Below are 26,668 nucleotides of genomic sequence, written 5' to 3'. Positions count from 1 at the left end.
TATAACGTCTTACCCCAAACAAATTGCAAAAGAAACCATGAAGTTTCTGAGAGCGATATTTCGTAATTAGTGTGCTTTAATGGTGGGAGAATAAATAATTTCTTTTTAAATTTTTCAAACACAAACTGGTCATATATAAAATAGCATTTTCTGACAAGACCAGCGATAATCTCGTAAGATATGACTTTTACTATGTCTATTAAATGGTTTTCCACGTCTCTTCAAGGTCACCGTCTTGCGCCAAAGTCGTGAAACGCACCGTCTGGGGAGTTGTTGGGGCCTGTCTCCCCCAGAAAAATTTCTAGAAATTTCAAGTCGGTCTTGCCTGGCCGTGAATACGGCAACCTGAAAGTGGTCGATTTTAATGTAGACATCTGAACTCCAATCAACAAATCAATCAACCAGGCTGTTGTCGTTGCATTCACATGACACCAGACGTGTCACCGATGAAACAAATATGCCTGAAACAAATGTCGCTGTTAGTGCGACCCATTTGTGACAATTTCAAGGTCCCAAATAATAGTCCTTTTTTACTATTAATAGTAATTCAATCAGTAAGTGCTATTTATCTTATAATAGTCGTCTTGGCTTTTACCCGACATTACACAAAACACCAATGGTAACTGTCGGGTGGTCTCTCCTGCAGTCTTAATGAAGGCGTGGATGGAAAACAGCTGTGACCATGGCTTGTTCACCACCCGAAAAGTTGCATCCATATACCAAGTTTTTGCGCGTGCGAGTAGTTGCATCTGTCTATCAGTACAAAAAATGTGATGGCGCCTTTCCCCAACTTTTACTCTTTTTTGATAAAATCCCGGTGCACTATGATCGATGAAATCTTCGTCAAGCTAAAACAAAAAATAAATAAAAAAGCACATTTAATTACATGTTAATAAATAAATAAAATTGTACATTTAATTACATGTTAATAAATTCTTATATACATGGGTATTTAATTGCATGAGTACTTACGCTTGACGACACGTCAGTGGGATCTTTTGGTCGCAGAGTCTGTCGGGTTCTTTGTAGCGACCTTACAAGTGCTGCCATGGGTGGTCTGCTATGAATGGCATGTTTTATGCAATGCGTCTATTCAGAGTAACATACCAATCTGACGTTTCTTTTGCTGCTTAGTATATTTGGGGAATTGCAGGTGAAGGTAAAGTTACACTAAATATTGAATATAACTATGACAACACTTTCGACTAAGAACGTCTGGCTGTGCCATCGCCTGTTTGGCACATGGACCAAGCAGGCGATGGCACAGTCAGGCATCCCTAGTCGATATTGTTGGCATACATGTAGTTATATTCAATGACACCGTTGACTTAATTTGCAATGCACAACACTAGTATTGACAACTCTGAGAAGTGTTATATAACTTACATATTGCACGCGCCCGGATAATAATAAAATTATTAAGTAGGCGAATGTGCAGCTACAAAGGCAACTCATATGTAACCAACTGCAGTAATATATACATATATGGTGGATACGTGAACAGGTATATTCTACAGGTATAATATAATTACGTTTAATCAATATTGATTCTACAAATGGAACAATTTCCTTTAAGGTTATTTCATGCAAAATTAATATGTTAACGAATTTTCAATATAAACCTGTAGGGAATAAAATTGCCGTATAGATTTCACTCCACTTCTGCCCTGACAACAATGTAAACATTCAACAGTGCGCGCTTTGTCATTTGTGGATGTTCGGTTGGAACTGTATCTTACATTTTAGGAATTATATACATGTAAAAGGTAAGCAATATTTGGATTTACTTCGGAGAAAATGGCGAACCAAACCAATAATTTTCAGACAAATATGCAAATCGAGATGTTTTTTTTTTTGTTTTTTTTTACCTGTATCCTTGAAGGTTGATTTATCTTTTTACATTTCAGTTTTCTATTCGGCTTACGTTTTGATTAAAATTATTTACTGTAGGCAAGGAAGACTACCTATTTTGGGGGGTTTCCACTCATTTCACTATTCAGGTACATCGTTCAAATTATACTACAAACTTATATATGTATTTTAACTGTCAATATACAAGTCGCATTAAGATGGTGACAAATCTATTACTGTTTGCAGATAAGAGCTGGGGTTTTCGACATTAGTCTGTTTTATTTTTGAATACGGTATTATTTGTATGTAGTCCTATTACTGGGGATAAAGGTATTTCTTTAACTTGTAAGATGTTTTTGAGAACTTTAATCAATATCGGGTCTCTTAAGACTGAATATTACACAATAAAAAATGATTAAAGTAGCTAAGTCTCTAACTCAATATCATCAAAAATCTTCGACATTGAAAACACGAATTATTTGTCAATTCAAATCAACATTGGTCTTATGATCTTACAGGGAAAAGATGGGCTTCTGATATCCAATATTCAAGACAAAATAAACATTTTACCATTGGTACACGAATCGTGTACCATAATGCGTTTCAGTGCCATTTGGAACAAGGGACTCAAAGAACGAGGCTAGACATATTCCACAGGGTCATGTCAAATGGTGACGCTATATTCTTATCTGGAGAGCATGCCCAATAAATACCATCGGTTTAGACTATATTCTTATCTGGAGAGCATGCGCAATAAATACCATCGGTTTAGACTGGAATAACATCTTCAATTGAGACTTCTGGCGTATTTCGCCGAACATAACTGATTAGAAATTACAGTAAAAACAGAAATGATTGAATGTAAATCAGTTTATAAAACATTCATATTACATTATTATATGCGTTCCGACCCATTTGTGTCAATTTCTAGATCCCAAATATTAGCGATTTAGCTCCTTTAAGCAGAAAGGTTAAAGGAGATACCCCAGACATTAAAATGGCTTCACATCTTTGATCTGGGTCAAAAATAATATTGTCGATGTCATGAATCTTAAAGGGACTATCCCGATTTTAACAAAGTCTCAGAAATAAATGTTATCTAAATTATTTATTAGACATTAATTACCTTATCCAGACCATAATCAACTCTCGATGGCATCGGATTTCTCCGATATTATATAGATTAGAACAGTTCAGCCATATTTTAATTTAAGTTAAAAATGGAGGAGCGAGACTTAGCTTCGAACAACCAGTACGGTGATTGAAATTATTGCATACGTCTTGTCAAACTTTTAAAGGCTAATATCTTTTCTCGCAATAGAGTAATTTGAATGAAATTTTCAAATTATTCATTTTACATTATCTATTTTTGAACTATTATAGCAAGGATGGCTACCTCTTTATCTAAATTTTACATAACGTATCTTTAAGCGCCAAAATATAGAGGAGTGGTGTATTTGCCTTGTCTCAAAATTTCAGCTCAAAATATTGAGTCGTCCCCAAGAACAAGAAGATGAGTGGCGCTTGTAGCCCAGTTACTGGTTCAAAGGGTATATATTATTAATCGATTAATTTGAAAATTCCGATGACGGCTTCCTATATCGCCATACTAAAGGTGTTTTAAATTTACGACCAAAGACAAAGCGGCAAATCTCAACGTGCTATAACCTGACAATGTGTACAATAATAATTTATTGTCCTTCCTTGTATGGAAGGGGATCGACGCCACATTAAAAGACATGTAAACACGAGTAGAAGTTACTATGTCAAAGTGTTGTTTTGATGATTTTTCCATGTTCGATTTTACAAAATAGAAAAGTATTGTCCACTAACGAAAAAACACATGTACAAATGCGCCTTGTAACGTTTGTATTTTCTACATCTGATCTTTCAACTGTTGTAATTTCTACTAGTGCATAATCGACATATGTAACTTCGACATCGGTATTTTCTTCCAATGTAATTTCTCCACATGTCACATCCATCAAGGCGTGGTTCCGATTTTAGCCGAAGCTTGCGTCATAAAAACAAAACCTCCCTTCAAGTAGTCTCGGTCATCCAGACAATATGGCTCCTCCGCGATAGCTCCCTCGACTAACGGGCTTGGATGACCGAGGCTACCCTTCGAGGAAAGTCATTCCTACTACCAGAAAGTTGCATGGGGAGCATCAATAATTTTTAACGGGCTTGGATGACCGAGGCTATGCATTCAAAATTATATTGTTTTATGCTAAATTTTAATACAACTTTTAATAGTTTGCTTTCTTTGTTATTTTTATGTGTCTTGAATTCACCATTTCTGGTGTTCATGTCGTTAACATAATTTTGAATGCATAGTTATAGTTTCGAATAAAGAACCTATAACTATGCATTCAAAATTATGTTAACGACATGAACACCAGAAATGGTGAATTCAAGACACATAAAAATAACAAAGAAAGCAAACTATTAAAAGTTGTATTAAAATTTAGCATAAAACAATATGTTAGTGTTAACTTCCGTTAAAAATTATTGATGCTCCCCATGCAACTTTCTGGTAGTAGGAATGACTTTCCTCGAAGGGTAGCCTCGGTCATCCAAGCCCGTTAGTCGAGGGAGCTATCGCGGAGGAGCCATATTGTCTGGATGACCGAGACTACTTGAAGGGAGGTTTTGTTTTTATGACGCAAGCTTCGGCTAAAATCGGAACCACGCCTTGATGGATGTGACATGTGGAGAAATTACATTGGAAGAAAATACCGATGTCGAAGTTACATATGTCGATTATGCACTAGTAGAAATTACAACAGTTGAAAGATCAGATGTAGAAAATACAAACGTTACAAGGCGCATTTGTACATGTGTTTTTTCGTTAGTGGACAATACTTTTCTATTTTGTAAAATCGAACATGGAAAAATCATCAAAACAACACTTTCATATGCTGACATAGTAACTTCTACTCGTGTTTACATGTCTTTTAATGTGGCGTCGATCCCCTTCCATATCCTTGGGTTGTTTACCGAACATTTAGAATCTCGTGCGTCTATTATGAAAATATAAAATAATCGAAGAATTCTCTTTCACGTGAGCGGAAATTTCAATAGTGTATCCATGGCTATAGCCACAACAAAATCCATTTTATGTTGTTCCGCATAGCAACGAATTGAAAGGGAGTTACTATATATAATTATAAATTGTAAAAAAACCAACCCCACCAACATCATTGGATTATTTAATCAATATAACAACCACTCAAGGGGTATTGACATAATAAAATGGCTCAACGACCGTAGGTTATCGGTAGCCTAACAAGTAAACGGAAAAGAGGCTTGCAAATGGCCAATAAAGCTTTTGATTATATAAATCTGATAAAAAATAAGGAATCAAAGGGGTTGTTTAAATTGTAATAGATAGTCTTAACGCTAACGTTTTTGAATGCAGACCAAATATCCCTAGCAATATTACAGTCGCATAAAAAGAGGGTTTAAAATAAAAAGAAGCTAGTTCAAACAGCAATTGATAATTCTTTTTGCACCAATATCGTTTATCAAGTACTTTTACCGTATCGGTACATCGGTACATGTCTACATGTACATCATCAGCCTATGATATGCAGGTAATGAAATAATTATTTTGAGCAGACACCGAGTACACCAAGAAATGTTCATCCTACATTACAAAACAAAACCTACTATAGGTCGGGGATCAAAGGTCAGATAGAGCCCTTTTCGTGAAAACGACCTGTCAAAACAGACAGTGTTTAAATTTGAAAAGATTTTTTAGAATACTTTCTGAAAAAAGCTAATGTAATCTTGAATGCTAAGTTTCGCCCTTTCGTCAAGTTTCTTTAATTATTCGAACAAAACTAAGCATATAAAATAATATTAAAAAATAGAGCAAACGGCTTTGATAAATAGGCCTACTGAAAAATATATATTTGCATGTTATTAAAGCTGTATATTATCAATCTCCGTAGGACATTTTCATTGTGCGGACGGTCATCGTAAGAGACACGGTATTCTGTACAGGGTTGAATTTTAAAAATTATATAAGAATCGAATAGCATGCACGCAATTATTAAGAGTCATACACGATATCAATAGTATTGAAAAATAATAGGACAATTTCATATGCGGTCATCACAGTGAACGTTTTAAAGTTTCGCAGTGAATGATGAAGTCGTTCCCGCTATGATCATTGCATTGGTTTTGGCTGCAGACAGGGATAGGACAAAATGGAAGACCCGAAGCATACGAGGAACCTTTGGAAATGGTAACACCATAGCCCTGACGCAGGGCAAGTATTGATGATTCGTCAATAAAATAGTTAAAAAGGGCATTATGGGAGATTAGATTAGATAAAGAGTTGACAGTTCTCGTTATAATAGTTAACCAGCGGCTGCCAGGCAGGATACGCCCACATTTTGCAAGAGATAGATAGAGAACAAGCTAAAACAAAAAGCGATTTTTCGTGCAATCAAGGACCATAATTCAGGAAGTTACGATCCGATATGTGCGAATATTGACAGGGACTATAATCTTTGGGTTATAAAGATATATTTCAAGTTTCATCAAAATCGGATCAAAACTGTGACTTCTGGAGGGTCCACAACATTGATATACCATATTTTTTTTACACTATTTGCGTACAAGGGGCGGCCTTTTTGTCCGGCAGTTTTGGTCCGATTTTCACGAAATTCGAACTCAACCATCATTACGGTGTAACGGTGATATAATCAAATGGAATTTGAAATCGGATAATAATTGTGATCTCTAGAGGGACCACAAGCTAAACACGCGATTTTTCGTACAATCAGGGGCCAGAATTCAGGAAGTTACGATCCGATATGCGCAAGTATCGAAAGGAACCATGATCTTTGGGTTATAAACATGCGTTTCATCAAAATCAGATGAGAAGGTACACAACCCTGATACAAAATATTTTGACACTATTTGCGAACGAGAAGCGGTCATTTTGTCCGTCAGTTTCGATCCCATTTTTACGAAATTCGAACTCAACCATCCTTCGGGTGTAACGGTAATATATTCAAAAGGTTTTTTTTTTTTCAATCGGATGAAAATTGTGACCTCTATAGGGTCCACAAGCTAAAAACGCGATTTTTCGTACAATCAGGGACAATAATTCAGGAAGTTACGATCCGATATGCGCGAATATCGACAGGAACCAAGATATTTGGGATATAAACATGCTATCCATGTTTCATCAAAATCGGATGAAAATTAAGCTCTCTAGAGGGTCCACAACCTTGATATACAATATTTTACACTATTTACGTACAAAGGGCGGCCATTTTGTCCGGCAGTTTTGGTCCGATTTTCACAAAATTCGAGCTCAACCATCATCAGGATGTAACGGTGATATACTAACACGGTTTTTAATCGGATGAAAAAATGTGACCTATAGAGGGACCACAAGCTAAAAGCGCGATTTTTCGTACAATTTCAAAAATAACATTAAACTATGACTAAGTATAATGTATTGTCCACGTAGACTCGATTAAAAACCTAGCGAAAATTAGTGAGTATTGCCACTGGTTGACAGAATCTAGAGTAGTGAACTTTTATCCCAATTTTTATATTTCAACCCGTTTCTCACCTTGGTATTATATCTACTGAAAGAGAATCGGTTTCCGACGAGTTATTTGCCACGGGGTTAGAAATCGGAATCAGACCAGTTATTTGATAATCTCGATAAACGAACATGGACCTTACAGCCTTTAGACATTATACTTAGCTTAATGTTAGTTTTGAAATTTTTTCCATGTTACAGGCGCCTGTGCTTTCATGAGCAAGTTCAACGTTCCAGCCATTTTATCTAATAGTCGGTCATTATTCTATTCAAAAATAATATCATAGTAAAATAACCCTCTGTTTATATAGCGCGATATACTAAACCAGAGGTTTCTATTGCGCCTTTTTAAGTTTTCACTATTGATCAAAGGAAAACGCCTTTGTAAACAGGAAAGTTTTTTGTGAGCTTTAAATGCATTTAAAAGAGATAAATATCGCTAATATTTGGGACCTAGAAATTGACACAAATGGATCGTAACGCATATAATAATGTAATATGTATATGTCATGGATCCCACCGTGACGGAATTACATGGTACCCCTTATTGTGCAGTCTTAAACGTACAGTGAGGAAATAATACAGTAATAGTATATTCCAATGGAGGGGGGGGGGGGGGTATAATCTGAGGAATGATCAAAAATCCAGTTGGATTCTTTACATCAGATGCATTTTATGAAATAAGGTCTATAGCATTATGTGAATTACCCACTTTGACATTACCCAAATGAAAACTATGTGTGTTTCATTAAATCTGCGAATCAAGACATTTTATACCGGGAATTTTCGAATATTAAAAAAAAAAAAAAAAATATAAAAACAAATCATCACATTGCGCTTCGTTGCGCAAAACATGCGTGGCGTAATTACCTTTCACATTGTGATGGAATTACAGTGCAGAAATTTCGTTACGCTGAATATAACTGATCACCAAGGGCGGTGGGGGTCCTATTTTTCGTGTCTGTAACACTGCGTGTTTCACCGATGTACTTGGCATTATACTTTCTTAGATTCCGGATTACAGGTGTAAAACGCCAATTCAACTGATCCATATGGTGTGTATAAATCGTACCTGGAAATGTTTAAAGTTCAGTGAATAGGTAATCAAGTACATTTCATCTTTGAAGAATATCAGCACCAGTCATTGTAAGGATATTTATCTGATACTTTACGTCTTGGACAATTTAACTGCTTCAGTAAAGGTTTGTGCATCGTACTGTACCACCGATGCTCTGGCCATAATCAGTCTGTAGACGATACGCTTGACATTTCCACCTATTCCATCTTTCCATATACAAAACCTTTTAATGATAGAAAAGCAGCAACTGCGTTCTTGTAGTTATTGCTTGCAATGGCCTAAGAAAGCTTCTCATTTCGGTAGGTGATCATGCAAGTTGTAAAAAAAAACGTTGCTTCTAATGCGCGGATTGGATCTCGTCTTGCCATGGCAAATCTGACATTTTTCTTTCGTTCCCTATCAACATTATGAGTTGCATAATCCACCCAATCTGACTTCAATTTTTCTTTTCACCTGCTGTCTCTCTGCAGCAGTTTTGGCTATATCTGAATGATTATATGAATCTATATAATGGAATGAAATTTGAATTACGCCTAAATAAAATTATGGAAGACTTACTAAATGCTTGAAGTTCGAAAAAGGTATGTAATTTCGTCACGAAATAAACATGTAATTCGGCCACGATGGGAAAATGTAGGCTAATTCGTCGCACATAAATTTGGGAGTTCTATTTGTGATGAGAGAAATTTTAGAACATACTTCAATACTGACATGTGTTCCCACATAAAGATATGCCCAATGTTAACATTTTGAGAAAATAATATCATATTTAGTGTGACGGAATTACACCAATCAGTGAAAATGTAGACAACTTTTATCATTAACCAAATCATATCTAATCACTCAAATCTCATTAAATTGTATCAAACATAATGGGTTAAACATAAAGAAAACACTGATGTTAACATACCTATCTCATCTGTTGTTCCAACCAGCTTAAAAACGTCAAAAGAAAGGACTCCGAAATTTAGCAGAAGCGTGACGTCATCGCGCGTGCATGTCGGCTGTGACGCGTCAAAATAAAAACCCAGCTAATATTGGTCGCTTAGAATGATAAACGTTACATCAGATTCAAAATTATACGAAATTACAAAGTTCAAAAAATTCATACTCATGTCTCTATAATCGTGGAAGTCATGATTTACTGATTTACATTCAATCGTTTCTGTTTTTACTATAATTTCTAATCCGTTATGTTCGGCCAAATACGCCAGAAGTCTCAATTGAATGGCAATCTCTAGCGTCTGGTTATTCCAGTCTACACCGATAGTATTTATTGCGCATGCTCTCCAGATAAGAATATGCCGTCAACGTTTAACATGACTTGTGGAATATGTCTAGCCACGTTCTTCGAGTCCCTGGTTGGCACTGAAACGCATTATAGTACACGATTCGTGTACCAATGGTAAAATGTTTATTTTGTCTTAAATTATATTTAATATCATAAGCCCATCTTTTCCCGGTAAGATCACAACATAATTGGATAATTATGTATTGTTCAGAGACTCGAATGCTGTAAAAATAATTAGACTTGGATTAAAACCCCAATTGTTTATAGGTTACCAACCAAATAAACAATTTAGGGTATATAAGTACAGTTCACATTCGATTCTCCAAAACAGTACATTACACCATTCAACTGATGTTGTTCTCTCATTTTAAGATAAGCGATTTCTACTTCTTGTTTTATTTCTATGTTTTACTTGTTTTTATTTCTATGTTTTACTTGTATTTATTTTTATGTTTTATTACAAACATTGTATAATCATTTATTCAAAATATTTAGTATTCCGTTTATATGCATAATTTACCTGTAAGGCAATCGTTCAAGGCGTGTTCCTAATAGTATGGGTAACGTCTAATTTTTTCATCACTGCTTTTATATGTTGCCGATTAATATTCGGGACGAATATTTTTTTAAAATCTGGGAGTATTATAGTAGGGTGAATTTGGACTCAATAGTAAATGTTTAATACGTCGTGCTAATCCGCACAGTATTACTTAATTAAGTAAATTATATTTTAATGGATCTTAATCCACCTTAATTACCCACCATTTATATCTACTTCATATTGTCTTATATATTTCATTAATCACCTGTCTCCAGTATTCTTTGTTTTAAACTTTAAATTGAGCTTATAAATCATAATTAACGTCTACGGGCTATAGCGTTTAATTACCAGGGTATATTGTTTGTAGATTTATAGGATTAATGCCCTAGGCGATGCATGGGGATATATAGACCCAAATGACAGAATTTGGAAAAAGCTTGCGATATTTGGATATTTGGAGACATAAGTTTATGTCAATTCCAATATCCACATTGGAGCTTATTTACTATTAAGCATTGAACCAATAATTGCTATATTAATTGTCTGTTGTGAAATTTGTTGATTACTGTTTACCAAAAGAATATAGAGAAATATTAACAGCCATCAACAGTCTTGTCTTCATTTCATCAACAACAGAGATTCCAGAATACACAAGAATTGCACTTGTACAATATTATTACTCCCAACAGGATAATTAAAAGAAATGTAATAATAGGTCATTTATCTATTTTGATTCATACAAAGGGACCATTTTATGAATTTAAAATTCATATATTGGGATAGCTTAGCGGGTTTGCTCCTTCATATGAGTGTTTACGTAACAGTACCCAGAGATTTAAAAAAAGAACCACAGATATTGCATGATAAATAATGACCATTTAAGGTTTAGAAATGACTGTTCGACCATAATGGAATGTTATTTCCACCTTATAATAACTTTGAATGCACTGTTTATTCCCATTACTTATAATAACTTTGAATGCACTGTTTATTCCCATTACTTTTAAAATTATAGATGAATTATCAATTGGCATAACTCGGATGGAAAATAACAACTGTTATATCTCTACAATTTTAATTTCTTGATTTAATTATTTACAATAATTTTTATTCAATCTATGAATTAGGTATTAAACAAACAAATAATAAAAAAACCTGTTGCCAAGCTTTCATCAAAATAAATGCTGGATTTTTTCGTTATATTGGATGGAAATGTAGTAACGTTATCAATAACTGGATGGAAAATAACGTTATCAAAAATGTAATGGATATAAAATAACGTTATAAAAATATGATGGATGGAAAATAACGTTATGATAAATTCTAATGATTGAAATGGAAACAAATTCCACGTAGATTAGATGTGTAAACGTGATATAGAGCGAAATAGCAGAATAGCAGACATCGTCCGTGAGCTTCGATTTGGACGGAACCAGGAACCCGGATGTTTACATTCTGAACAGGACAGGTGCGCCAGCTTCAAAAATCGAGCGTTACTATTTTGCGAAACGGGTGGAATGTGAAAACATGAGGAATTGATAGATTTACCGATGTCGCTTTTTTGTTTGCTTTATTCTCCCCAATGGCGATCTTATTCGCTTCCGTTTTCGCGAAAAACCGTTCCTTGTGAGAAGTTACGAAAAAATTTGGAATGCATTTCATCCGAAGTCAACGTTATGTGTTTGCGGATGGAATGAACTGTAAGTGACGTTCGACATTTTTTTTTTGGTGCAAAAATAACATGAAAATGATTCCCAAGATCGGTATAAGACATACTTTATGCCTAATTCTACCAGATTTTACCAATGTGAGTGCACTTATTGTAAAATATCAACGCTTAGACACTTTACAAAATGTCGAGCGTTACGTTGTCGTCTCGGATGGAAAATGTGAAAAAAATATGAGAAAACTGAAGGAAAGATATTGTTATTTTTACAGTGGCTAGAGACCGTGGTGTTGTCCTAATTCAACACTTAATCATTATTAAACAATTTTATCAAGATAATTCAAACATACACTAAATTGTTGCTGGAAGTCTGAAGCCTTATCCAATGGCTACTATTTTTCGAGAGTTTGGCTCCATCCAAATTATGAGGGTTTCCAATTGTTTTTTGAGAAAAAACAATATGTAATTTTCATGCAGGTATTCTATATTGTATTTTCTGTCTCACATCCCATGCATCAATAAGGAACAATAACAAAATAATAACAAATATAAATATATTTTTATTTTCAACATGTTGACTGCTATGTTTTGTCCCTTTACGGTGCAAAGAGCCAATTGCTGTCATATTTTATTTCGGTGGGATGTACCAGTCCCGTCAAGTAGATTGTACACCTTTATGGGTCTGTTATAGTACATATTTTGATATACATGTATTTACTTATCTTCATTGATTAATTGCTTTAAAGTGGATAAGTTAATCTTTACTCAGAACCTTGATCGTTCTAATCTGGACGCACTGTCTTATCTATTTACCTTTTCTACACAACAATCTTAAAATAATTTAATATTACTTAACATGCATCCTAGTCATTGATTTAGTATGTACCTATATTTGAGTTACGTCTCAGTAACGTAAATATGTTAATTTATATCACATTTTGTATTATATGGTTAACCCTTATCATGTATATGTTCAAATAATTCTAGTGTAATTATTATTAAGATATTAAGTTGGCGATAGCGACTGGGTATAAATATAAGAGACGAAATACGAACAATTATGTTCATTCGTTAATAAACCCAGATCGACGTCAAAAAATTAGTACTTATGTTTCTTATAGATTAAAGCTTCTTGAATAACAATTATTGTGAGAGCGCTGTGTGCTTCGACGTATTAGAGCTACGCACCCCCCAACATAAGAAATCTTAAAATACGTCAAGCACACAGTTATGATGAAAATACAGATTTCAAGAATAATTTAAACTTTTTTGTCTTTTTCATATTGAAAATAATTGCCCCTGTACCCGCTTCAGCAAAATTTGTAAAACTTAGAAATAATTTTGTGGATACCCTAACCAAACCCAAATCATCTATAAAATATCATAAAACAAGAAATTATTTTAAAACTTAACGACTTGGGCCCGAAAGGGTTAAGGAGCTAACGTTTATAATATTGTAAGGCAGTGAATTCAATAGTCACCTCATGTAGTTTCGTTCTTATTCTATCTTTGAAATGAAATGGGGTTTAAGGTCCTACTGTGCTGCTCCGACAGGGCTAATGAAGACGTGCATACGCCATACCGTGCGCTCTAAGGAAAATTTTGCCCGGGCAGTGGCACTATTGCCTACTCTTACATCAAATTTCAACTGCCAAGGGATCTTTTACGTGCACGCCAATGTATACACGAAACCGTGGTTTTTCGTCTCATCCGAACGACTAGACAGCCGATCTGGCCAGGCCCTCCGTCCTGCACCAATGACAAGGGGAAACCACGTCGAATGCTGGGATCGAACACGCTACCAGGCTAGTGAGTCAGCGTCTTCTTACCCACTTAGCCACCGTGCCCCCCCCCCCCATATCTTTTAAACCCACTCTCGTGGCAACTTAGTGACACCGCAAGACTGAAATTTACTTTTATTTAACCTTAAAATCCAGCGGTTAGTTGCCGCCTTAGTAAGTTTAGAAGTTAAAAATTGTTGGTAGCTCTAAATACGCACAAAATAATTGAGACCGGCAATTAACTGAACGAAATGTTTCTGCGTAATCTTGATTAACCGGACTTGTCTGATTAAAATAAAATTAAAGTACCGGTCACAACACTCGAATTTAATCTTTTTAGGGCGTGTGACGTGTGCTCTGTTTTGGTTGTGTATTTTTTTTATTTGTCTGTGATAATTATTGGAAACATAATAGGATTATTGCAAATAATATTTACCGTCTACAATATAAGTACGGTAATGCTTTTTGCGTGTATATGGTCAACCGCCAATTTCTCCGTTATTAGAATGTTTTAAAGTAGCTAAGACTCGATCTAACTCAGTATCATCCAAAGTCTTCGACATTGAAAACACGAATTATTTGTCAATTTAAATCAACATTGGTGTTGTTATCACATCGTGAAAAGATGGGCTTCTGATATCCAATATTTAAGACAAAATAAACATTGGTAGTAATAAGGTACTCGAAGAACAAGGCTATACATATTCCACAAGTCATGTCAAACGGTAAGGCAATATTCTTATATGGAGAGCATGCGCAATAAATACTATCGGTGTAGACTGGAATAACTAGACGCTAGACATTGCCATTCGATTGACCCTTCTGGCGTATTTCGCCGAACATAACTTACTTGAAATTCGAGTAAAACAGGAAACGATTGAATGTAAATAAGTTTATATACATTCATATTACATTATTATATGCGTTGCGACCCATTTGTGTCAATTTCTAGGTCCCAAATATTAGCGATTTAGCTCCTTTAACTATTGTCTAGTCCATTTATAAAAATCAGCTGAGAATTGTAAATGATAAATGTCACTGATATTTTGAATTGTTTAGTTTCATCTCTCGTGTTTAAAAAATGAGGACTGCGCATGCATTCAAGCGTTAAATTTATCGTCATTAGGCCTAGAGAGAGAGAGAGAGAGAGAGCGAGAGAGAGAAGAAATGTTTTTCAACGTCCACTCGACACAAACTAGGTCATTTCGGGACTAACATATGGTTTAATTTTATTTCAATAATTCGCTTGCGCGTAGGGGTCTTTAGCAGTGGGGGGAAACCGAAGGACCCGGAGAAAACCCACGCGGTTGGACAGGCGACACTACAAAAAAGTTACTAGCCTATAACTCCCTTAATTTCCAATTAGGCCTACACTGACCCCAAACTGTACTGCACATAGCTTAACATAATATAATAAACCAATTCTCATTGAAATAAAGGTGAAACCTTACTGTATAATTATATGATTTGATTTAACCCAACTGCTATGCGAAATTTTTGTTCAGTTGAAATGACCGCCGTACCAGAATCACATGATATTATATCACTCAAAAATACAGAAAAACTGTTCGGTATGATAAAATTAAGATTTCTGTGTTCCACTCTTCACTATTTGTAACATAATCACTTATTTCCATGCAAACTATGATGATATGTGTTGAAAATTTTGCAACTGAACTTAATTTTACTTGCGTAAAGCGTCGAATAGTGTATCAATTACATAACTTACTTGAAATTCGAGTAAAACAGGAAACGATTGAATGTAAATAAGTTTATATACATTCATATTACATTATTATATGCGTTGCGACCCATTTGTGTCAATTTCTAGGTCCCAAATATTAGCGATTTAGCTCCTTTAACTATTGTCTAGTCCATTTATAAAAATCAGCTGAGAATTGTAAATGATAAATGTCACTGATATTTTGAATTGTTTAGTTTCATCTCTCGTGTTTAAAAAATGAGGACTGCGCATGCATTCAAGCGTTAAATTTATCGTCATTAGGCCTAGAGAGAGAGAGAGAGAGAGAGCGAGAGAGAGAAGAAATGTTTTTCAACGTCCACTCGACACAAACTAGGTCATTTCGGGACTAACATATGGTTTAATTTTATTTCAATAATTCGCTTGCGCGTAGGGGTCTTTAGCAGTGGGGGGAAACCGAAGGACCCGGAGAAAACCCACGCGGTTGGACAGGCGACACTACAAAAAAGTTACTAGCCTATAACTCCCTTAATTTCCAATTAGGCCTACACTGACCCCAAACTGTACTGCACATAGCTTAACATAATATAATAAACCAATTCTCATTGAAATAAAGGTGAAACCTTACTGTATAATTATATGATTTGATTTAACCCAACTGCTATGCGAAATTTTTGTTCAGTTGAAATGACCGCCGTACCAGAATCACATGATATTATATCACTCAAAAATACAGAAAAACTGTTCGGTATGATAAAATTAAGATTTCTGTGTTCCACTCTTCACTATTTGTAACATAATCACTTATTTCCATGCAAACTATGATGATATGTGTTGAAAATTTTGCAACTGAACTTAATTTTACTTGCGTAAAGCGTCGAATAGTGTATCAATTACAGCCGTAGATAAGAATTATCTCGGCTAAAAATTGCAGCTAGACAACCCTGTTTGGGAGATTGGAGCAAAGCATGGAGGTGTATATGTTACAGTCAATCTGTGTAATCAGTCATTTCGTGTAATGACTAAACGAATCAGTCATTTCGCGAAGAGCCTGTGAGCACAAGGCAATACGTGTAATGACTAAAAATTCCAGACATTACACGAAATGGCTAAACATCATGGGTAGACATTACGCGAAATGACTGAAGTACTGTCAAACCACAAAAATTCACTGTAAAACATTTATTGACTTCACATCCAACGTTAAATCATACATTGCAGAATATTAATTATAACGAAATATTAATTCTTTTAAACAAAATATTAATTTACTGAAATGAAATATTAATTCGTTGAAATGAAATATTAATTTCATCACAAAAGTCTTACTGTCAAATTACTTTTTAAAAAAAATCCCAACTGGTTCATCACTCAAGTCACTTGTTTTTGCAGAACAGGCTGCTATGACAGCTGCTGGAGCATTTGATTTTCATTTTGAAGCATTTGCATCTATTCGTCCCGCATCTCTTGGAACCTGCACAATTGCACCGGACACACCCCTGTCCACTGCAGCTGGATTCTTTATGTACAGCCTGACGAAGTGTTACCGTCTTTGTAAGGTCTACATCAGATTCATTAAGTAACTTTTGGGGACACAAATCAAACTGATTGCGTGAAAACTTCCCTTTTAGAATTCCTGCTTTCACACAAATGGTGTACATATTATTCTCATCGCGGTCGATAATTATTCCTAGAATATTACGTGGATCACCACGACCCCTATCCACTAGAGGGATAGGTACAGCTTCGTTGTCTCCCACTTGGCCAGTGGCTAGTTCCACTCAACTCCTCTTGACCATACGCTGAGCTTGTATCATCTGAGCACCATTTCTTTCGCATAGGATGTTTTGCAATCGGGCATTGAGTAAATCGGAGGGACCATTCCCCTGTTCAATTGGGCTAGCTGGAGGTTCAAAGTCAAAATCCAGACAGGTAGTTTGTGTAGTTTCCTGACTGGTAGTTAGTGTCGGTTCTGGACTGGTAGCTTGTCACAGTTCCTGGCTGGTAGTTTGCGTCGGATCCTGACTGGTAGCTTGTGACAGTTCCTGGCTGGTAGTTTGCGTCGGATCCTGACTGATAGTGTGTGACGGTTCCAGACTGGTGGTTGAGTCTTGCAGACTGGAAAATGCGAACAATAAATCATCCTCACTTTTCATCCGTTCAATAACCTCGGTTGGCAAAGATGATGATGTTAAGCCAACTTTAGCTTCACATCCAAACATAGCGGCATATGGTGATCGTTTGATTCCAGAATGCAGACTGGAATTTTTCTGGAATTGTACAAATTTTATGCCCACAGACCAATCATTTGTGTTATTATCTTCCATCCAAGCAACAAGCATATCCTTTATGTCACCATTTGCCCTTTCCACAGACCCTTGACTTTGAGGGTGTCGAGGTTTACCATGAACCATGACCAGTCTGGGCTGCACCAGCTTCAGTTCAGAGATAACCTCGGCTGTAAATTCACTTCCATCGTCGCTCTGGAGGATCAATGGGGCATCCTAGAAGACGAAAAGTATCCAGTAAATGATGGGCAACCCCAGCAGCACGTTTTGAGATGCTCGTAGAATAACAAATTTGGTCAAGTGGTCTTGATAGACCATGATCCACTTGAATGAATTTTGGGCCATGGACTGCATATCAATCAGATGAATTTGTGCACGCGAGGCGAATTCTTTTGTTAGAATGGGACGTACCACCACACCCTTGGTCCTTGGGCGCTTGCGTTTCTTCTGACATTCCTGGCAGTACGACTTGAAAATTTCAAGAGCCTCCCTAGTGATGTTAGCATACTTTTTGTTGACCTCTTTGGCCATTCGATCACGTCCACCATGTGAGCTCGCTTGACCACATCATATGTGTCTTCTATACTGACATAATATACTGGATCCTCATCTTGGGTGGCACGCTTTTAGATGAGTTTCTCAACATCACCGTACTGCAGTATCTCAAATATGATACATTTTTAAAAACTATATTTAAAAGATACTTAAACCATGCATATATGTTATGTTTGAAAAATACACCCCAGACCCATCCTATATTCAAAAAATGCTGACAGAACAAAAACATGTATAACTAGATCGGCCAGGCAGATATGAAAGCTTTCATGTTTACGGCCACTTCCTGTCACATGTCATGGGTTATATAAAAATATGAAAAATAAAAAGAAATGACTGACACTGGCATTGCTGTAATATGATTGACTTCCAGTTCCAGACAAATCGAGCAAACCGTCTAAAATCAAGACGAATCAGAAAATGAAATGAAAATGGCGGGAAAATATTGAAAAAAGAAATGATATAATGACAACATCCATAATGAAATAGACAACTCTTTCAGAAATTAAACACAATGATTAATGGATAACTTGTTTTGAAGTATTGACAATGATTTTATCAAGTTTTTAGATACACAACCCCACAACACCCTGAAAGAAGATTAAATTTAATTAATATTGTCAGTGAAAATAATTGTTGATACATGCATAAAGAATTAACATACTTTCACTTAAATACAAACACCATTTGAACAAAGACTTTACCAATCATTAATGGTCCCCTAGAGGCCGGGTAATTAAATCAGTGAGTATTATTTACTCCGGATGCTATAGTGATTCCTTCAGATGGAAATCACATCATTCATCTGGTACCATCCATTAAACTAAAAACAGGTTATTAGAAGGGCAGGATTTAACCCTATAAGTTCATTAAATTCCAATAAAAACAACCATTCTACAGACCCAATGCCAAGAAAAGCGAAATAAAAACTAAAAACCAATATTAAATGGGTTTTTTTAAAGTTTATGTTGTAATTTTATGTGTTACACATATTGCCTGATTTGCAAAATCTGCAATCAGGCATTAAGTGTAAAAAGAAGGTAGGAATTTTAGCCATTTCGTGTAATGTCTGGAATTTTCAGTCATTACACGTATTGCCTTGTGCTCACAGGCTCTTCGCGAAATGACTGATTCGTTTAGTCATTACACGAAATGACTGATTACACAGATTGACTGTAACATATACACTTCTATGGAGCAAAGTCTCAAACAATGAGCTATATACATAGAGTTATAAATAGAAGTTTATATTACAAATCTATGCCTATATATAACATTTATACATCACTGGTTTCAAACGTTAATGTAACCAAGAATCATAACTCGTTGTGTCACATTCATTGAATGTTAATTGTTTTCAATGGTATTAAGTAATTGGACTGGAAATACACAGGTGGTAATTCTATGGAATTACTATTTATTACGACACGTTCAGTAATAAACAGTAATTTTATTCCATATAATTGTGACCTGTGTGTAGGCCTATTGCTTTGAAAACAAAGTCGTATAGATAGACGTCATTTTTGCTGTAGAATTTTTCATTAAAGGGGTAACGTCTTGTTCGAAAACGTTGGGAGTGGTAGAATATGACATGCAGGAATTAATAATATTGGTAAAAACGGGAATAACTTCGTCTAAACGGTCCTCAAGAACAGGAGTCGGAACAGGATCTAACGAACAAGATTTGGGAACAGAAGATATAATTGGGTTTAAAACAAGATTCACTAACGAAGTGAACATTTTCTAAATGAACATAATTGTCTAACTTATCAAACGCATGAGTATTAAAGTCAATTGTTTTATTTAAAACATCAAGTTCAGTTTTTATTTTCTGTATTTTTATTTGAAAGTAATTCGAGAATAAATTCGCAAGTTCGATGTCTTTATCATTGTCCGGGAGAATAGTCTATTCAGAATTATGATCCAAAAATGTATTCACAACTTTATAGGTCGTTTTGTCTGCTGTGTCTGTCAACATTTTCTATTTTATCAGAGTAAAATTTAATTTTACCGTCTTCAATTAATTTATTCACATTGGTTCTCGTTTTATGAGGCAAAAATGAGTCCAAAATTTCAGCAAGTTTATAGTGATACTGAGTTGGTTTCTTCGTGAACCTTATTATAATAAGGTCCATGGTTTCTCAACAAATTGAACTGATTGTTCTTTGTAGCTTATTCGACATTTGGGCACCATTAATAAGGAAATATAGTTTTCCTCTGAGTCTCTTATATAAGCAGGCACATGGATTAGTTAAGACAAGATCGAGAATATGTCCACAATTATGAGTTGAAGAAGAAGCGTGTGAGAGATTTGTTATTCAACATTTCACAAAGATCAACCGCGATTGAGTCATTGGAGTCATCAACATGAAAATTAAAATCCTCCTAAATAATAGTGCGATAAAATTTCCTTGAAAAGAAACTGTAGGGAACAATCCAAAATGCTGTAAGGAACAATCCAAAACGTTCATGACGGGCGAACTTAAATATAAGTGCTAAACCTCCTCCACGTGAATCTGTGTGTCAATGTTGTACAGAATATCCATCGGTTACTAAAGCTGCGATTGTCGATGAATCCGAAATGTCATTATGTGCACGTTTCAGTTATTCTACATACATCAATTGAATGTTCAACAATATAATCAGATAAAATTGTCGTTAATTAATCCCAAGGAAGTTGTTAAAACTGACGCTTCATTTGCGACCGCCTTTTTAATTTATTATTTTCTGTTTTATTCTAAAGTTCTTATTTGTTTGTTAACTTTGATCGAGTTTAGGGTGAACTGGATAAGATTGTTATGATTAATGTTAGTACTCACTGGATTAGTGTTTAGGGGATTATAATATTAGGTTGTCAGGACGTTTCTTGATTTGTTCCCAATTTATAGGAATAGTTCTAGGATTGTTCTATCATTTCTAATAATTTCATTAAAACTTGAATCTTTATAACCCACTGTTTTCGCTCCTCACACCTCTGTAAATGAGGTTTAACGTCCTACTGTTCTCCTCTGACTGGGCTAATGATGAAGGACACACGCCATGCAGTGTGCTATGGGGGAAATTTTGCCCAGACAGCGGCACTACGGCCTACTCTTATATCGAATTCCAACTTTCAAGGGATCTTTTACGTGCACGCCAATGTGCACTTCGGTTTTTCGTCCCATCCAAACTACTAGACAGCTGTCCTTGCCATGCCCTCTGTCCTGCACCACTGGCAAGGGGGAACAACGCCGGATCTATTATTAAAACACGAGACTGGGTTTGAAGGTTATTGTTATATACTATCTGTAGGGGTTATTTCAGTTCTATGAAAGGTGCTCTGTTTAATATATTTGAAGCGTTAAACAAATGGGGGACGGCGGATATAGACTAATTAGGTACGCTGCATTATTCTACAACTTTCTTAAATTGACTCACTGACAGGTCTGCCACTATCCGTTTCTGGAAGTGTGTTACTGTTGCCCAGCAATCTGGTGCAGAGATTAGTCCAATTGTATAAAACAAGGTTGACGAAAACGGATGCCCAAATGAAACACTTATCTAAATATGGTAACGGTCCGCCATAAACATTTTATATTAATTTTAAAGAGCGCGATTATATTTGCTTCGGGCATCATTTAGTATTCTCAGAAGGAGGTTCTTACAGTCTCCTCGGCTTAGAGGCTTGGATACAGATATCATACGGGGTTCCTAGAGAGACATTATGGATGTTATAAAGATATATAAACATAGTTATAACCACAGAGTGTTCCAAAGTTAATTTATTATTGAGTAGAAAAGTACACAACGTGGAAATCCTACCGAGACACAGGATTGTGTCACCGTCCGTTTTCTAGAGAGAGAGAGAGAGAGAGAGAGAGAGAGAGATGGGGTTTAACGTCCACTCGACACAATCTAGGTAATTTCGGGACTAACACATGTTTCAATTTATTTCAATAATTCGCTTGCGTGTTTGGGTCTTTAGCAGCAGAAGGAAACCGCAGGACTCGGAGAAAACCCACGAGGTGAGGTTGGACAGGCGACCCTACTCCTTGTCATGTACAACCGGGGAATCGAAACCACGCCAGTTGACTCAATAACAGACCTTATGATACAGCGCGCACGTGCTAACCATTCCGCCATCCAACCCCCCAGAGGCAGTGGACTGGTTAATTGAGAATATTTTGGTCTCGAACCACCAGTGATATAGTCTGTTATGAATAATCAAACTAAATAGACATCAAAACAATCCTCAGTCAATCTTGATTCTTGATCTCTGACATTAATTTAGTAATTTCGAACAAATTAATGTTTCAAGCGGTCATATATGGAAATGTAATATGAACGTATAGAAAGGAACTATATTAACATATTATCAACTGCTTTTTTTTTTTTTTTTCAGAAATAACAACGGAATCGGTTGAAGGAAATATTTCTGGGCTGAAAAATCTGAATTGTGTAATACTAATAGTGCTACTGTGATCAAAGAACAAGTGGTTTGATAAGTGTAGGCGCACCACCATAATGGCGTTAATGGATTCATTCTTTCAACTTAAGACTTACTTCGTAATTGTCAGTTTCATAACTGTGTTTGTAATATTGAATCTTCTGGGATCTATGAGATATATCTATGCATACAAAGAAATTATGAAAAAAATAGAGATGCCTACCTCGAGTAGTATGTACATATATTTGATGAGTAATTCACCCATAATTAGTGATAAAAAGGTTATGCTCAACTACAATATAACATCAAAGACCGCGATGGCAGTGGCACCCACACCAACACCCAGGCCTAATAACTGCACGGGTTGTTTTCAACACAATTTTAAATATATGATATCAAACGAAGCCGTGTGTAACGTTAAGGGAAATAACTCAGTGGAGCTGTTTGGGTTTATTTTTACCATTCATTCAAATTCTGAACAGCGAAATGCGATTCGTAAAACATGGATGTCATTTGCAGGTAACAATACCTCAAACGTTCGTTATCTATTTATGTTGGGTAAATCCTCAAACGATGAATTGAATAAGAAAGTTGCGGAGGAGGCGACCATTTTTAATGACATATTAATGGAGGATTTTCACGATTCCTATCAGAATTTAACTTACAAGACAATGATGGGATTTAAATACGTCACCAAATTCTGTAATCACACAAAATATGTTTTAAAAATTGACGATGATATTTGGCTCAACATGCCTTCCCTTCTGAAACTGTTACAAAAGGAAGGCAACAAACTTACCGCAGCAGTTGGTGGTGCGTGCCACGCATCCGCTGGTCCAATTCGAAGTAAATCATCAAAATGGTACGCCTCTTTTACGAGTTATCCGTCCAATTCCTATCCAGGTTTTTGTTCCGGGACCGGATATGTTTTAAGCGCCAATGTTGCCCAAAAAGTCTACGAAGTATCGAAAAACGTACCTTTCTTTCATCTGGAAGATGTGTATGTGGCTCTGTGTATTAAAAAGTTGAACTATAAATTGATACGGTTTTCAGGATTTCTGAAAGGTTGGTCGAAGAACAATTTATGTGCTATGAAATCAGATGACACCAGAACTTGTCATCAAGTCCCTCCAAATATTTTAACATCTGCTTGGGCAGCGGTGTGTTAATAATATATTTTAAAAAAAATCATTTTTTAAAAGGAATTATATTAAAACCTATATCTATTATGCAACTTCGCACTGACAACTTTTGTAAGAAATAAATGCTCACAGGAATTGTTCTTATCGTACTAATTTGAATTTAAAATATGGATTCATCAATAAATTCGAGTAATCCATTCTTGAATACACCATCCTAACAATAAATGAAGGTATGAAATCCGATTTAGCGTCCTACTTTTCTGGGCCAATCAAGACGGGCATACAGTGTGCTATGAGGGACATTTTGCCCGGACAACGGCGGAACGACCTACGCTTATCTCGAATTCCAACTGCCAGGGGTTCTTTTACGTACACCAATGTGTACAAGTGGGCCTCGGTTTTTCGTCTAAGCTGAAGGACTGGACACTGTCATAGTTAAATACCCTCTGCCCTGATTCGTTGATCTCAGGAACTGTTCCCGAGATCAACGAATCATATGCGTGTGGTAGGTATACTCCAGTATCCCGGTTGAGTTCTGGCTGGTTTCTTCTGATGTTAACTAGTTTTAAAACAGTGTTATTTTTAATCAAGTCCATAAGTTTATTGATATGTCAAACAGATTTTAATCTCGATCAAATGGTATTTTATTTTCAATTATATGTATAACTGGCTGGTTTCTCTAATGTTGTTTATTAACAAAATATGTATGTAATGCTTGTCTATATTTATATATTTAACTATAATCTATATAATGTGTATGTGCTTGCCATTTTAACTTTGTATATACACCCCTTTGCATTAATATTATGTATATATATCATTTAGGGAGAGGGGTTTTACATTGGCCTGTCCCATTCAGATATCCTGAATAAAATATTGTTTTGTTTTTGTTTTTTTATTAAAATAAATAAATAAAAGAATTAGAAGCAAACCTTTGATAAATAAATAAGTTTGAATATGTTTTTAGTCCAAATATATCACCAAATTACATAGCGCGTAGTTCATGATATTATTTACAAACAATTACTATAGGACACAAGTCTTCATTTGCATCTGGGACAGGACACGCATTTCGGATGTTTTGCTAATTATCTCTTAAACAAATTTGCTCCTGTGGATAAGGATATTTTTATTTTCACCTTCTTAGGAACTTAGATATTTAATTTTCTTTGCACAACTTAGATTTGTAATTCTTATAGCCGTTCAATATTTTCAGAATTACTAATTATCTCGAACCAGTCTTTGGTATTGACATCTGACAGTCTTAAAAATTCGACAAATAATGTAAACATAACTTATTTTAGTTTCCCAAGTGTTCCATCCTAACTCAGCAAGTTTACATAATATTAAATATATATTTTTTGGTGATCAGTGTTGGCTGAAAAGTTCTAAGTCTGTCTGTACAAAGTTAATGGTTTCCATGTATTTTTCTACATAGTCCCCTTCGAAGTGTACATGTGTTTGCCAATGATGCTGCAAGGCCTGGATGCCGGCCTGGGAGAAATTTTCTTTACCCACCCTAAAAAAGTCGTTCACAGCTGACATGACGTCATCATTACTAGGACAATGACTGAATTTTGGATTCTGGCTACAAATCTGGCCCCCAAAAATTTATCAGGAACTGCTTCAAAACGGCGCAGATTGTCATGAAAGGTCAGGAATCTGACACGTTTCTGATCCGCAGTCGAGAAAAAATGAAATGAAATTTGGTTTAACGTCATACTGTTCTGCTCCGACTGGGTTAATGAAGACGGGCGTCCGCCATACAGTGTGCTATGAAAAAAATTATGCCCGGACAGAAGGCGCTACAGTCTACTCTTATATCGAATTCCAACTGTTAAGGGATCTTTTCGTCCTATCCGAACAACTATACGTTGTCGCTAGCCAGGCCAGAAAATCAGGGATCGAACACTCGACGTCCAGATAAGCGAGCTAACGTCTTACTCATTGAGCCACGTGGCTCTCCACAGTCAAGACCCTTAGCACCCTTCTTGCAGAAACTTTTGTCATTCCTAACTCGGCTATAATCAGGCCCGTAACTAGGGGGGGGGGGGCGCAGGGGTGGGTGGGGTGAAAAAATTGTCGAACTTAAAAAAAAATAGATATACATTGTCCGTCAATTTTACAGCACCGTTGAGAGACCCCCCCCCCCCCTTTAGTTGCTTTGAGCTAGTTAAGACCCTGGGTATAATGTGCTCAACTCTCTTATGGGAGATGCCCACAACACGGGCAATATGTCGAGTGGTCAATCGTCGACCAGCCATCATCTGTCATGCACCAGGGTAATGCTTTCTTGAATGATTACTGTTGATGGCCTTCAAGGACGAGGGTCCTTAAATTCCACAGCCCACTTCTTTACTGTAACATTATGTAAACATATTTGGTCCAATTTGGAGCTCTGTTTAAAGTGTACTGATATTGCTGGAACAGAAATTCTATTACAGCAGTGTTAAGTGGGATTAGCTCTAATCAAACGAAACACTGCGATGAGTATGCCGAGACCTTGACTTTGAACCTGACTTCAAATTTCCCATCGAGCTTGGGGCCTTTGCGCTTATGTCCCACACTGATCCGCAGTGAATATTTGCTAGGCTGCTACAATCACTGATAAGGATGACATCGATGCGGCTTAATGAGCCCGTAATATTAACTTTTTTCCTGCGACAAATTAAATTCTAAAACATTTTTTTTATGTATTGGAAAAATAAATAAAGGCGTTTGACGTATTTGTAGGTAAAAATTATTTCCTATTTAGTGTAAATGGGTATTAAAATGACT

The 26,668-nt window shown here is 35.9% G+C and overlaps 1 protein-coding gene across 2 annotated transcripts; it reads left to right on the top strand.

Annotated features, from left to right (window-relative positions):
* Positions 1–1,422: 1,422 nt before the first annotated feature.
* On the top strand, positions 1,423–25,129 carry LOC126831652 (beta-1,3-galactosyltransferase 1). 2 transcript variants are annotated; one of them, XM_050562266.1, is made up of 2 exons: positions 1,423–1,517; positions 22,704–25,129. In XM_050562266.1, the coding sequence occupies exon 2, from the start codon at positions 22,826–22,828 to the stop codon at positions 23,915–23,917; it is 1,092 nt and encodes a 363-aa protein (XP_050418223.1). In that variant the 5' UTR covers positions 1,423–1,517; positions 22,704–22,825; the 3' UTR covers positions 23,918–25,129. The 2 variants fall into 2 exon arrangements, with proteins under 2 accessions (XP_050418223.1, XP_050418218.2); XM_050562261.2 differs by lacking the exon at positions 1,423–1,517 and adding an exon at positions 1,660–1,766.
* Positions 25,130–26,668: the final 1,539 nt, after the last annotated feature.

This window comes from Patella vulgata, chromosome 9 (assembly GCF_932274485.2).
Source record: "Patella vulgata chromosome 9, xgPatVulg1.2, whole genome shotgun sequence".
Taxonomy (NCBI): domain Eukaryota; kingdom Metazoa; phylum Mollusca; class Gastropoda; family Patellidae; genus Patella; species Patella vulgata.
Note: the sequence above shows the minus strand (reverse complement) of the source record. Positions and strands in the feature narration are given on the sequence as shown.

Excerpts from the sequence above, each read along its gene's own strand:
- LOC126831652 (XM_050562266.1), top strand. The coding sequence starts at position 22,826 with ATGGCGTTAATGGATTCATTCTTTCAACTTAAGACTTACTTCGTAATT.